The sequence below is a fragment of the Rhineura floridana genome, chromosome 5 (genome assembly GCF_030035675.1).
Source record: "Rhineura floridana isolate rRhiFlo1 chromosome 5, rRhiFlo1.hap2, whole genome shotgun sequence".
In the NCBI taxonomy this organism is placed as follows: Eukaryota; Metazoa; Chordata; class Lepidosauria; order Squamata; family Rhineuridae; genus Rhineura; species Rhineura floridana.
In genome coordinates, this window is record NC_084484.1 from 172,183,097 (window position 1) to 172,195,991 (window position 12,895).

Below are 12,895 nucleotides of genomic sequence, written 5' to 3' on the forward strand. Positions count from 1 at the left end.
CATGGGAGGCTCTTAAATCCAGAGGAGGGCTTCTACAATCAGAAGGGTGGGCAGGCGATTTTTGCTGATTCCTCCTCCTATCAGCAGTCCCCTGTGTTAGCAAAGCCACTTAAACAATGGAGATGGAATCCAGAGGTAAAAGTCCTGATAACACTTTACAGAGCAAATTGAACAAGAACAGTTTGCATCATTTAAGAAGAAAGGGAAAAGGAGGTTTAGTCTTTCAGTTCAGGCCCTGCACAGGGCAGGGAGACATGCGACCAAAAAACTCCCTCAGAATGTACAACGTGAATCAGAGCGCATACTACCTCTGTGAAGATCATGCTGCTCTGCCTGGTTGCTAAGCAACACCTCCACCCATCCTCCTCTTGGTCAATAGACTTTAACACTAATGGAATTAACCCATAAGTTACAAACTGAATGAATCCTGATGTTGCAATTCCATCACCCTGTACCTCCTAAATATGCTCCAGGGCGTTGGCGGGCCCTTTGGAATAGCATGGGAGGTGGCAGCGGCAAACTGCAGGTGGAAGGAGAAATGTAAGAAAATCTCCTCTCTCCCATTCACAGAAGCCCCCACAAGATCATGTTTACTCTTGCCATGGACAAAGCAGCTTGATATATGTGTGGGGAGCGGTTGGTGGGGGAACAGAAAATGCCACTTTGCAGTAAACCAAACAGAAACAAGACAACATCTGGAATAGAGTTGCCAATCTATTTAGGCTCGTGGGCCATTTGGATTTTCACTGGGCGCTACACGGGTGCAACCACCTCTCCTCTTCTCCCCAATATCCTCCCCACTACCCCAGATAAGCTCCCCCTGTAAGAGACAGATTTCTTACATTTTCCCTGATAGGTATGTCAGTGTCCATTCATTATGAAAATTGATAGGTTGCTTCCATGGTTCTGGAGACCCATCTGCCATGGGTTGGGATTCTGTGTGGTGGTAGCTCTCCAGATGTTGCTGGAATACAACTCCCATCGTTCCAGACTGCTGGCCATGCCAGCTAGACCTTTATGGCAGCTGGAGTCCAATAACATCTGAAGGGTCATGGGTTCCCTGTCATATGAGACTCTGGGGACAAATAACAAGGAAATTCTATCTCCATTATGCCATGATTATGTGCCTCAGAGGAGTCAAGAGTTGTAGAGGAAACCAACTCCTGGCCAGGTACTGGGAGGTAGGGCGGGATATAAATCTAATAAATAAATAAATATTATGTTATTACCTAAATTCTGCCAAAACCAGCAAATGCAACCAAAATCTGGTCCCTAACCAGAGGTGGTGGTGGTGAGATTACATTGGCTGAATGTTTATGAAGTTTAGCCCCAAATAAATTCATTATGGTGACTCATCTATCATACCTTTGTCTTCCTCTATCAAAGCCCGCACATATTTTTACCTTCTATGGAAGAATCAGCATTGATATAGGCCACCCCACGCTCCTGTAGTATTTTGACATTTTCCTGGAACAGAAAAGAGGGAGAAAAAGCTTATTCATGTTCATGTCCAAAAGATGACTCTGTGGGCCAGGTCACACATACAGGCAGAGCTTGGAAAAGTTACTTTTTTGAACTACAACTCCCATCAGCCCCAGCCAGCGCCATGCTGGCTGGGGCTGATGGGAGTTGTAGTTCAAAAAAGTAACTTTTCCAAGCTCTGCATACAGGTTTGTCATGTGGTGACTTCAGCATCAAGTAGCGATGACGTGTATGTGTGTGGTCTGTTACAGATATAACCTCATAGACTGAACTTTCCGAGATCACCTGGTAGAAACTCAAATATACTATTTGTCTCCCCTCATCCCAGAGACTTTTATCACTGCTCTCAATTTTTTGCTAGGCCCATAAGAGCCCATTCACAACATCTGGCTGAGATCCATCAAGTACTATATAATTAAAAGGAGGAAGAGACCCTGCTGAGAGTTCAAGTGATGTGCATGCATGAATGAATATCCCAAGCCACTTTCTACCCCAATGTCCCAAACAAACCAGATTTGGGGCCAAACTAAAGGTGAGCATGAAGGAAAGCAATTCACATTCACTTAAAAAAAAAAAGTATATAGCTACCATTGTGTGTGTGTGTGAGTGAGAGAGAGAGAACAAGCAGGATCAAAACCACTGTGGGCAGGAACAGGATGGGGAGGGGACATCTTCCCTCTACACCACAACTGCAACAAAAATGGTTCTCTACCTGGAGCCGCCCTTAGCCTTGGGAGGGAGTTTCTTTTGGTGTCAGTGAAGCTAATAGTGGTCTTTTGGGGTGGAGGCAGCTTTCATTGGGATTGCAGTGGGAGGCAAAAAGGTCAACCCCCATTTCCCGCTCGCCATATTCCTGCTTCTCCTTTGCCACTTGAGCCTGGTCCTCATACTTGATGATGATGGCATAGTTGCAATTGCAGAAGGCTTCCTAATGTTTCATGCCTCTCCATCAGCAGGTGTTGTGGGGAGTGGGGGAGGGAGATACACATATGTTGGCTCTGGGGCTGTTCAGTACAGTCCAAGTCTGGCCTCCATGTGTTGGGGGACCTTTGAAACCTTTTCTTCGCCCATTCACCTGCCCCACTGGAACCACTGCTGCTGCCTTTTTGTTGCCCCACAGTTGAGCACCCGGGTGAAACCAATGCATGTTCCTCCTGTGTTAGGCAGCCCACTGTGGAGCATTTCGTCCCCCAACTGTAGGAAGGAGCTTAGGAGAATGATGGGGCAATCAGCCACTGAGGAGAGTGGGGCTGTAGCTCAGTGGCAGAGCATCTGCTTTCTATGCAGAATGACCCAGGTTTGATCCCTGGCATCTCTGTGTAGGGCAAGGAATGGCTCCTGTCTGAAACCCCAGAGAGCCACTGCCAGTCAGTGTGGATGATAACGAGTGAAATGGACCAATGGCCTGACTCAGTATAAGGCACTTCCTATATTCCTATGCTACAGTCACACGCACATAAAATGAAAAGAGGTACATAGCTTTGAGGTTTCTTTTTACATTTCACCTGTTATGCATTCCCAAAGTGAATGTGAGCTGTGCCTCCGATTTTAGTTCAAGAGAAAAGCATGCACTGTTTATTTTATTTATTTACAAGCTTGTCTAACTTCCTTAATATTTAAACAAATCTAAGTGGTGTGCAAATATGCAAACATAATCACAGTAAATCCTAAGAACATAAGAAGAGCCCTGCTGGATCAGGCCAGTGGCCCATCTAGTCCAGCATCCTGTTCTCACAGTGGCCAACCGGATGCCTCCGGGAAGCCCGTAAGCAGGACCTGAGCACAAAAGCTCTCTCCCCTCCTGTGGTTCCCAGCAACTGGTATTTGGAAGCATACTGCCCCCAACCGACTCTGCCATTAAAAAAAAACCAGAGATAAAAACAGAAGTCTAGTAATAACAGAGTTCAAGCTTATGGGCCAGAGAACGCCAGGGCTCACCTAAGACCCTTGACTGAGAAACTGGTTCAGACTTTCTGCTCCAGGACAGAGAGAGGAAAAGGGAAGCTTGCCAAGTTTGGCTAAGAAACTGTAATTCACATCAGAAATCCCAGCTCTGTTACTAACTCACTAGGGGGCCTTAGACAAACCACTACCTCTCGGGTTCAGCTTACCTCATCTGCAATACAGAAATAATAATAACATTCCCTTATTCACTTTCCATTGAGAGCCGGTGTGGTCTAGTGGTTAAAGTGTTGGACTACGACCTGGGAGACCAGGGTTCGAATCCCCACACAGCCATGAAGCTCACTGGGTGACCTTGGGCCAGTGACTGCCTCTCAGCCTCAGAGGGAGGCAATGGTAAACTCCCTCTGAATACCACTTACCATGAAAACCCTATTCAAAGGTTAGCCATAAGTCGAGATCGACTTGAAGGCAGTCCATTTCCATTTCCCAGGACTACAACTTGATAATGCATGCAAATGCTTTGAACCCTTGAAAGCAGTATACATGAAACAATGCAAAGCATTATTACTAATTTAGGGTGCTTCCAGGTGATCTGTTTATTGAGCATTGATCCTGCTTTGCTTGCAAGGAAATTAGATGACATTGGTTAATTAATGAGCATTTATTCTGATTTGTTTGCGGGGTAGGTTAGATGATGTTGCATGAAAGCAAGTGTGCATTTTCCTCTCACTTCCACTATCTCAAAGAAATGCTTCTGTATATTGGAAGATGATATTTCATGAAACAGGAGTTGCCATGAAGCAAGATGTGCAGTTAAGCCTGCAACTTGCCCTTCTTAATATTTGGGAAGGGGCCAATGAAGATTTAGCAAGCAAATCCATTATTTCTTTTATGTTTTTGGCTGTGAGCATAGAAACGGCAAGGAATTGGAAGTTAGCAGATAAACTGACGTTTGAAAATTGGCTTTCCAGACTTTGGAATAATGTGTTACCTGAGAAATTGACTTTCAGTATAAAGTTTGCTAAAGAGACAGTAGATTATTGATTGATTGATTGATTGATTGATTGATTGCACTTGTATACCGCCCCATAGCCGAAGCTCTCTGGGCGGTTTACAGCGATTAGACTATAACATTATGTGGAGGCCTCTTGTAGACTATTTCAATGATAACATAAGATACATTTGTCCAGCACATTCCTATGTTTATGGGATAAGCAATAAAGTTATTATTCTTTTTACTTAAGGCTGTATAGATGAGGTTAGTCATATTTTCTTTTAATGACTCTTTTTCTTCATGTATAAAAAGATTGATGCATGTAGTTGATGACCAAAGGGGGAGGAGGAGTATGATCACTAACCACCTATTGAGTTAGTAGAAGAGGTAGGCTTTCTGATGTGAAGATAAGTTTCTTAGCCAAACTTGGCAAATTTGTTTATTGTGTATTCTTCTGTATTTGATGTCATACAATTAATAAAACTCAGAAACAAAAAAAGCCAGATATTTTGGGGAAGCAGATTTGTTGCTCAAGACCTTCAAATCTACTGTGATTGCGCAATCTGAATATGCCAATATGTGATTGAATCATAACCATAAATAGTGACAGTCTAGAAGTGCCTCTACTATTGATTTACCTCAGCCCACTCTGTAGATCCTATTAAGCCAAACTCCTCAGCATCCCAGCTGGCAAATATCACCGTTCTTCTAGGCCTCCATCCTATAGTTGAGATAACTTAGAGTGTCATTATGATGTACACATGCTCATCAGAGAATGAATCTAGCAGTGAAAATAACATTGAGATAGGCCTTCTTTTGAGTGTGATCAGGTTCAGAATGGAGTAAGTGGGACCTGTAAGAAAATGTTTCAGTGTATATTCTTCACTTTGTTGTTGGGATGAAAAGATCAGTCAATTCTCTCAGGGCTCATCTACACAGTGGTTTACTGTGCGTTTGGTGCTACTCACATCTCTTTTAAATTTGCATGGTTCACATGATGTTACCGGCAAACAGAAGCTATCACGTAGTTTCCCCCCTGTAAATCCATACTAACCCAATCCACTGATAATACAAAAAGGGAAGAAAAAAACATCTTCACTTCCTTTCTCTAGTCCTTGCAGAGGCTTTGCTCTGATACTTTGAGGTGGGTGTGTCAATCTTCCCCTCTCCAAGCCCACTCCCTCCTCCTCCCTTCATTCATTTTTTTCCTGTAGGCTGACAAACAACTTCCGGCTGCTCTCCTCCATTCTGCTGGCCTTTTTTATGTTGCTGCAAACGGTGCCTTTATTTTCTTTTTCCCCTAACTTGTGCAGAAAAGCATAACACTGCTCAAACAAAGATTTGTATTTCAGCTGTATCCTACCAGGAAAAACGCAGATATTCACACTTCCGGGTTTTTTTAAAAAAGGAACCTGTTGCAGCTGGTAGAACAGACTGAGCATGCTTGGTCACCTAGAAACCAGAGGGAGTGGAAATGTATAATTAGAGGGTGGGGCCACAAGGAAAAAGCGAGACTAATCCTCCCCAGAGGAATGCCTGCTTGTGTGAATGGGAAAAAGCGATTCTCAGCTAACATTGAGCAGGAACTACGGACGATGCAAATGAAAAGTGAAGGTAAAAGAAGTGTATTTCCTATGAAGAAATGCACCCATGTAGATGAGCCCTCAGTTTCTAATTTTTCCAATCTTAAATTCAGTTCTGCACATTTCTGCAGCAATTTGCTTTTTTTAAAAAAAAAAATCAGGATTTTCTTCAGCATTTGAGTGAGAATTTCTCCTGATAAACACATTTTATAGGCAGTTTTGACTAACATCCACATCTTTGCAAGCAATTTCTCATCTTACAATGCATTTGTGTATGTTATATTCACTCACATACTCATTTTTATGCACACTTCACCCTAACACATGCGTTTTTGTAAACATTGGTTGGCGAACTGCATTGCAAAATTCGAATAAGTGCAGGTTTCGAAGGATGGCTTTCTTTTGGTTTTCATATTGTTTTGGAAAGTAGGCAAATTTGTTAATTTTGGCTTTAAATGCAAACAGAATCATTTCTCCCTCATCCCTCCTTGCTGTATGAGTGATCCCATTTAGGGGTCCTGCGTGTCATCCATGATACTGTAAGTTTCCACCTCCATATCCTGTTTTTTAAAAATTGTTTTCTTTTCCAATTGACAGCCAACATTCTATTGAGAATGCTCAGTCTCAGTGGGCAAGGAGGGGGGCAGTGTGGGTTGGTAACTCCATGTCAGTGGGGCAGTGGAATCTGCTCCAGGTTTTAGTCCAAACTTTCAAGGCACTGTCCAAGGTGCTTCAGCGGACAGCATCTTGAAAATTGGGACTAAAACCCAATTCTACTGTTGATTCTACTGCCCCACTGACTTGGAGCCACCAGCCTCCACTGCTGGGGATATGGGTGGGGTTTTTTTTGCCTTTTAAATATTTTTTTAGTTCTGAAAATCTCAGGGTCCCTCAAGCATGCCGATACCCCCCTCTTGATTCTCAGTTTCCCCCTTTTACAATACAATTTTATTGGCACTCACTACCTGAGTTTGCTATTGACGAGAGAGACTTATATCATCTACCTTGCCCCATTACATTTGTATTCTGTATTCTTCTTGCAAATTGTTCTTCATGCCAAATTGACTCAGTCCTTTGCCATTCTAATTTGGTCATTTTAAAATAACAAGCCATTGCTTCTTAAAGCCTCTCCATCATCAGCAAACCATTCAAAGCCAAGACATTTAAATGTATACACCATTCTTTTCTTCCTCTGGATCGTAATCATTTTGGCTGCTATCCTATAGAGCACTGGGCTGCCTGAATCTCATTGAAATCAATGGGACTTTAGCAATCTCAGTGTGTGTTGGCCGGCAGCTGTTACTGGAAATGATAACGAAAGGCTGAGACTCTCAGAACTGGAAAGGCTTTGCCTAATGTTTTTCTGTTTTCCATTTTAAGAAGCTCTCTTTAGGAAGCTGTCAGACCATTGGTCCATCTAGCCAGAGCTTGGAAAAGTTACTTTTTAAAACTACAACTCCCATCAGCCCCAGCCAGCATGACCACTGGATTGGGCTGATGGGAGTTGTAGTTCAAAAAAGTAACTTTTCCAAGGTCTGCATCTAGCTCAGTACTGTCTTCACTGCCTGGCAGTGGCTCTCCAGGGTTTCACACAGGGGCGAGATGCCAGGGATTGAACCTGGGACCTTCTGCATGTAAAGCAGATTCTTTGCCACTGAGCTATGACCCTTTCCCTGGCAAAGCTCCCTGATGTTGCTACATTAGCGTGTATTAGACAGGTTAAAATGTGCACTCAATAAACTACAAATATTCTTTATAAAAAATCACACTCTAAGGATATCCAAAGCCAAGATGATTTAGTTATTTATCTAAAAATATATATCACCCTCCCACAAAATATCAGGGAGGCGTGAAGCAACATAAAACGTATTTTAATTCACTACAACATATAACTAAGTGAGATTATCTTAATGTGTTTTGTTTGAATGTTCTTATGCAGGTTGCAGGATTCAGGTTCTCTCGGCACAGAATTGAATTCCTACCCTGTATGGTGGTTAGAGATGCTCTTGGAGGTCGCCGATTCATAGGGTCGCCCTAAGTCGTAGTTGACTTGGAGGCACATAACAACAAACAACAACATAGTGGCTAGAGACTTCATTTTATGAGGTCTCCAAGTAATAAAGAAATAAATAGATAAGCCTATATCTTAGCATAGTGTGTACTTTAGCATAGGAGTGGGGAGGGGAAAGGTAGATCATATGGGAATTTAAAAAGGGACTTTTCTTTCTAAATTAGACTCCCCAGTGTAGGGGTAATAGGGTCAAGAAGGTATTTGGCTGTATGTCTTGAGTCACCATCTTGCATCTGGCTCTTCTCCGAACTAACCCAATATGTAGCGCCTGGCTTCAGGAAGTCAGGGTTCTGGCACAGTTGCAAGCAGGATACTGGCAGCATTTATTTCCATTTTCAACTAACTCCGGGGTGTTGTTACGTCCAAACCAGGACCTATGGTTAGTTTTATCTATGGTTTATCTAAAGAAACCAGGATAATAAATCATGGGTCACAGTTAGCTTTTTTGAACAAACCATTGTTAAAAACTAACCACACCACCCAGTTTGGAAATAATGACATTTAGTACTCCCAATCTTTTCCTCATGGCCATGACAGAGGAGGAGAGGGAAGGGGAAGTGCAGAAGCCCTCAGTTCACCCAGGATCATTCCTGTAGTCAGTGGAAGCTAGTGGTGTCGATGTCAGGGGGGCAGTGAATCCGCTCCGGCTTTCAGTTGAAAGTTTCAAGGAGCTTAAAAGTTTTGAGTCAAACCTGGAGTGGATTCACTGCCCCACTGATATTGGAGCCACCAGTCTCCACTGCCTCCACTGTAGTGCTAAACTATGGCTCAGTGTTACCTCTGAACAGGGACATAGATTTGACTGTAGGTACGATATTGCATAGACCCCATATACTAGGGGTGTGTGTATTTGGTTGCTTTTTTTATGATATTGAGACCGTCCTTTTAATTGGTTGATTGCTTTGTAGCTTTTTACACACCATTCCTGTAACTAATTCCTTTTTAGTTTTTACCTGCTACTTTTATTGCTGTACCTTAAGTACCCTGACACATCCGAGAGAAAGTAGGAGATGAATTCCCAAACAAGCAAATCTTTTGGTTCTGCCTTCTCGTTGCCTCACCTTGCTGTTTCAGCTTCCCAAAGCTTCTGACAATCTCATGAACGACAGCAGCTCCGCTCTGAGGGTCAATCCCACCAAAGACCCAAGAGTCACGGTGGCCACCAAGGATAACATACCTGTCTGGAGCAATGGAGATGGCTATTTATTTTCAAATCAGAACGAGGGTGTTAGCTGAGAGCCCATCACAGGCTCATCTGGGGCTAACGTGCTGTCCTCCAGATGTTGTGGGACTACCACTACCCCTGAAATATTGAACATACTGCCTGGAACTGATGGGAGTCGTAGTCCACAGCACCCGGAGGGCACCACATTGCCTCTTTCTCCTCCTCCTCTTCTCTTTGCACCCCCCCAATTGTCTCACGAAGATTGCTACTACCCTAGTCAGCTTCTTGAACAAACTATATTCATAACAGAATACAGCTCACAATGTATCTGAAGTGAGTTACAGGGAGCATTCCGGTACGCATACCGACATTCTGTTGCTCAGAGAGCCTCTCAGGAACCACCAGAGCTGGAATCAGGAACTCTGCAGCAGACCGTGAAGGTCAGTAGCAAAGTGACAGAGCACATGCTCTGCATGCAGAAGGTGTCAGATTTGAAAGATCTTGGTGAGCCACTGCCAGACAGTGTGGGCCAGCAATGGGGAACCTGTGACGTTCCAGATGTCGTCAGACTCCAACTCCCATTAGTCCCAGCCAGCATGGCTAATGGCCAGGGAAGATGGGAGTTGTAGTCCAGCAATATCGGGATGGCTTCAGGGTCCCCACCCCTCACGTAGACATCACTGAGCTAGCTGGTCCAATGGCCTGATTCAGTATAAGCCGCAGGACAACACTGTCTATCCTGACTAACAGTGGCTCTCCTGAAATTCAGGTGAGACTCTTTCTTAGGTTTACGCAGAGATGCCCTGGAATGGACCTGGGACATTTTGCATACAAAACATACACTTTGCCACTGAGCTGCAACCCTTCCCCAAGGCTGATCCCACAGAGAAAATGGGCGAGGGAATGGCTTTACCTGGCTCTGTTGCACCTCGGATAGTACCGATCACATTGTAAATCCTTGTTACTTTCTTGATGCTGTGGATGTGCATTTTGACTTTTCTAATATGTATATAAAAAAATCAAATAAGAACATCCTTTAAAAGTGATACAGCTTGAAGTTGGAACAGATGATGGCTGAAATTCTGCAAAGTTCTGTTCTCTTACAAATTATTTTGAAAATTATTGTTTTCATTTCTCATTTTCATTTTCAAATATAAATTAAGAAATAAGCCTTTTCAAAACCAAGGCCCGCTTTTAACCCCAACTTGCAGCATGGGAGCTACTGTGATGTCCCTGTATATAGATATTACTGTAAATATGGTAAGTGCAGGTTTATTAAAGTATATATGGTAAGTGGACTGAGTGAGAGGGGGAAGTACATGGGCTAGATTGATGGAGAATGCTGTATGATGACTGGCTGAGCGTTTCAGTGGCTGAAGGTATAAATGAGAGGATGACAGTTGAGAGAGGGTGGTTGGTTGTGAGGGGGTGGGAGAGTGAGGAGTCGGTTGGCAGTTCTGTTGGTGGGAGTTTGGTTCAGTTTGGTTGGTGGGAGTTCTGAGGGAGGCTGTTGGTTGGTTTTGTGGGTTGGATTGGATTAGACTGGTAGTGAGGCAGGTTATTGACAACTAGTAACATAAAAAGTAACGCATCTGATGAAACTATACGTTTGTTAAACTATACCTTTAAGTAATCTTGTTATTCCTGTGTATATAAATAAATATTTCTTGGTTTACCTAACGCCTGATCCTTGGCTGGGTTTACACAGACCAGAAGGGTGGGCAGGGTATATACCAAGGTTGGGAAACAGTATCAATGGTGGCAGCGGTGAAGAGATAGTGTAACATCATAAGGTATCCAGAGCAACCCAGGGCTGTATGCTTTATAGGCACAAAGATACAGGGGGGTTGTAGCCTGCAAGTGCACCCAGACACAAAGTATTGATAGGTCTAGAGGAGACTAAGGCACAGTCTCAAGGCAATATTGAATTACTGGGAGTGACTGGTGGTGCTGCCTAGCAGTGGGATCTTGAGAGATCTTTGCTAGAGCCTGTGAGAGAACCATTTAAAAACCAGGACCCTGAGGTGGACCGTGACAAGGCGGTAGCCACAGGCGGGATCCTAGCAGGTGGTGGCCTGAGGTGGGATCCTGACAGGAAGGGTCCTGACAGCTACCTCTATATTTTTTGGTTCCATATGACCATCTTTCTCAGTGGAATCCAATGGTGTCTATTCACTAGTAGAACAGACACTGTTGGCAGAATGGATTCCCCTTCCCTCTGGAGCCTCCAATACAACTGCAACATTTATTCTGTAGGTTTGGGATACTATCTGGAGCAGGTCTGAGGGAGGTGCTGTGGGCTGCACGGAGAGGAGAGGAAAGAGAAGTGTTGATGCACGAGCAGAAATCCTCTTGCACAATGCTGGATTTTGCTCTCTCTCTAGAATGACCTCATGCAAAGGACGATGGACTTTTGTTAGGGTTTTTTTAAAAAACCAAAACATTATCAGCTGCTAAAGTAATACCATTAAAAACCACCCATGGCTAACATTTTTTTCTTTTCTTTTCTGCTAACATTTTCAAACACAGCTCATTTGCAAAATTCAGACTGGAATAAACATTTCTCCAGCTGTTTCTTTAAAAGCAGCAGTGATGCGGTTATATGCATTTCCCTAGGAAGGAAGTTCCAAAGGTGTGGGGCTACCACTGAGAAGACCCTGTCTTGGCATCTGCCAGTGTTGCGGCTCCAGCTGATAATCCAGAAAACAGGGCCACAGGCCATTGATGTTAATGCCCAGGCAGGCTCATACAAGTGCAGCCAGGTGGTCTTTCAGAAAACCTGGTCCCAAACAAGGATGAGTAACAAACAGACACCCTACATTACCTAATCTGCTGAAACTTTTTCAGTGCAAGTTCTGTGGCTCCATTTTCCTAGTGACCATTTGTTCTAAAAAACAAGATATTTTCCACCCACCTCTTTGAAGAACTTCCTATAAAGCCTGGCCCAATCTTGTAAGGCACAGAGAGGTTTCCCTTCCAGCTGTCATCTGGTGGGGGTGGCCCTCCCATCTCCCTGTTGGAAGAAGAGACAACACAACAATCTCTAAATTCATTTTTTTTAAGGGAAAGCTTTCTTCCACTATCAGCCGTAGATGAAATTGTGTATTCTTCCCTACAAGCATTCCAAAACAGAAGTAACTCCTGGAATGTAGGTTTCCCAAAAGCTTTTGCCAATCCTTCCTTTCTGTGCTGCTTCTTTGAGACTCGAAACCCAAATTCTTCCAAGCTACACAGGAAGTGGATTGGACTGTGAAAGATCAACCCAAATGGTGTTTGCATTTTGACAAATTTCAGGGCAGTACAATATCTCAGAGACGAGGTCAGGTCTTCTGCTCCCCTGGTGCATTCACTATAGCTGCCCAATTTCCCTGCTTTTTAAAGTTTGATAGAAATATCTGTTGGCTATAGATACATTTTTAAACCACAAGGTGGGTGGTTTTTTTTTTGCCTATTAGTGAACAACATCTTGTGGGGGCAAAATGGAGCAGCGGTGGAGGCCCCATGGGGTAGTTCCACTGCCTACCATAATTGCCTTTTGCTTGGGACAGCCATGACAGCTGAGAAGCAAGTCCCTAATAACCTCCCACATGGATTACTACAATGCACTCTAGGGCCCACCTGCACTATATATATTTAATGCAGCATCATACCATTTTAAACAGTCATGGGCTCCCTCAAAGAATCCTGGGAACTGT

The 12,895-nt window shown here is 43.6% G+C and overlaps 1 protein-coding gene and 1 non-coding gene across 3 annotated transcripts in view; one reads left to right on the plus strand and one right to left on the minus strand.

The window, feature by feature from the left end:
- LOC133385571 (glutamate carboxypeptidase 2-like) overlaps window positions 1–12,895 on the minus strand; it is a 58,728-nt gene that overhangs the window by 12,581 nt on the left and 33,252 nt on the right. For both annotated transcript variants that reach the window (XM_061628869.1, XM_061628870.1), the window contains exons 8-12: window positions 12,115–12,213; window positions 10,114–10,199; window positions 9,097–9,216; window positions 5,020–5,102; window positions 1,404–1,467 (exon numbers count right to left, since the gene is read on the minus strand). In XM_061628869.1, the coding sequence (XP_061484853.1) occupies window positions 1,404–1,467; window positions 5,020–5,102; window positions 9,097–9,216; window positions 10,114–10,199; window positions 12,115–12,213 (452 nt within the window). The remainder of the gene's footprint in view (window positions 1–1,403; window positions 1,468–5,019; window positions 5,103–9,096; window positions 9,217–10,113; window positions 10,200–12,114; window positions 12,214–12,895) is intronic.
- Window positions 2,729–2,800, plus strand: TRNAR-UCU (transfer RNA arginine (anticodon UCU)). The gene has a single exon. It is a non-coding gene; the product is annotated as a tRNA-Arg (tRNA).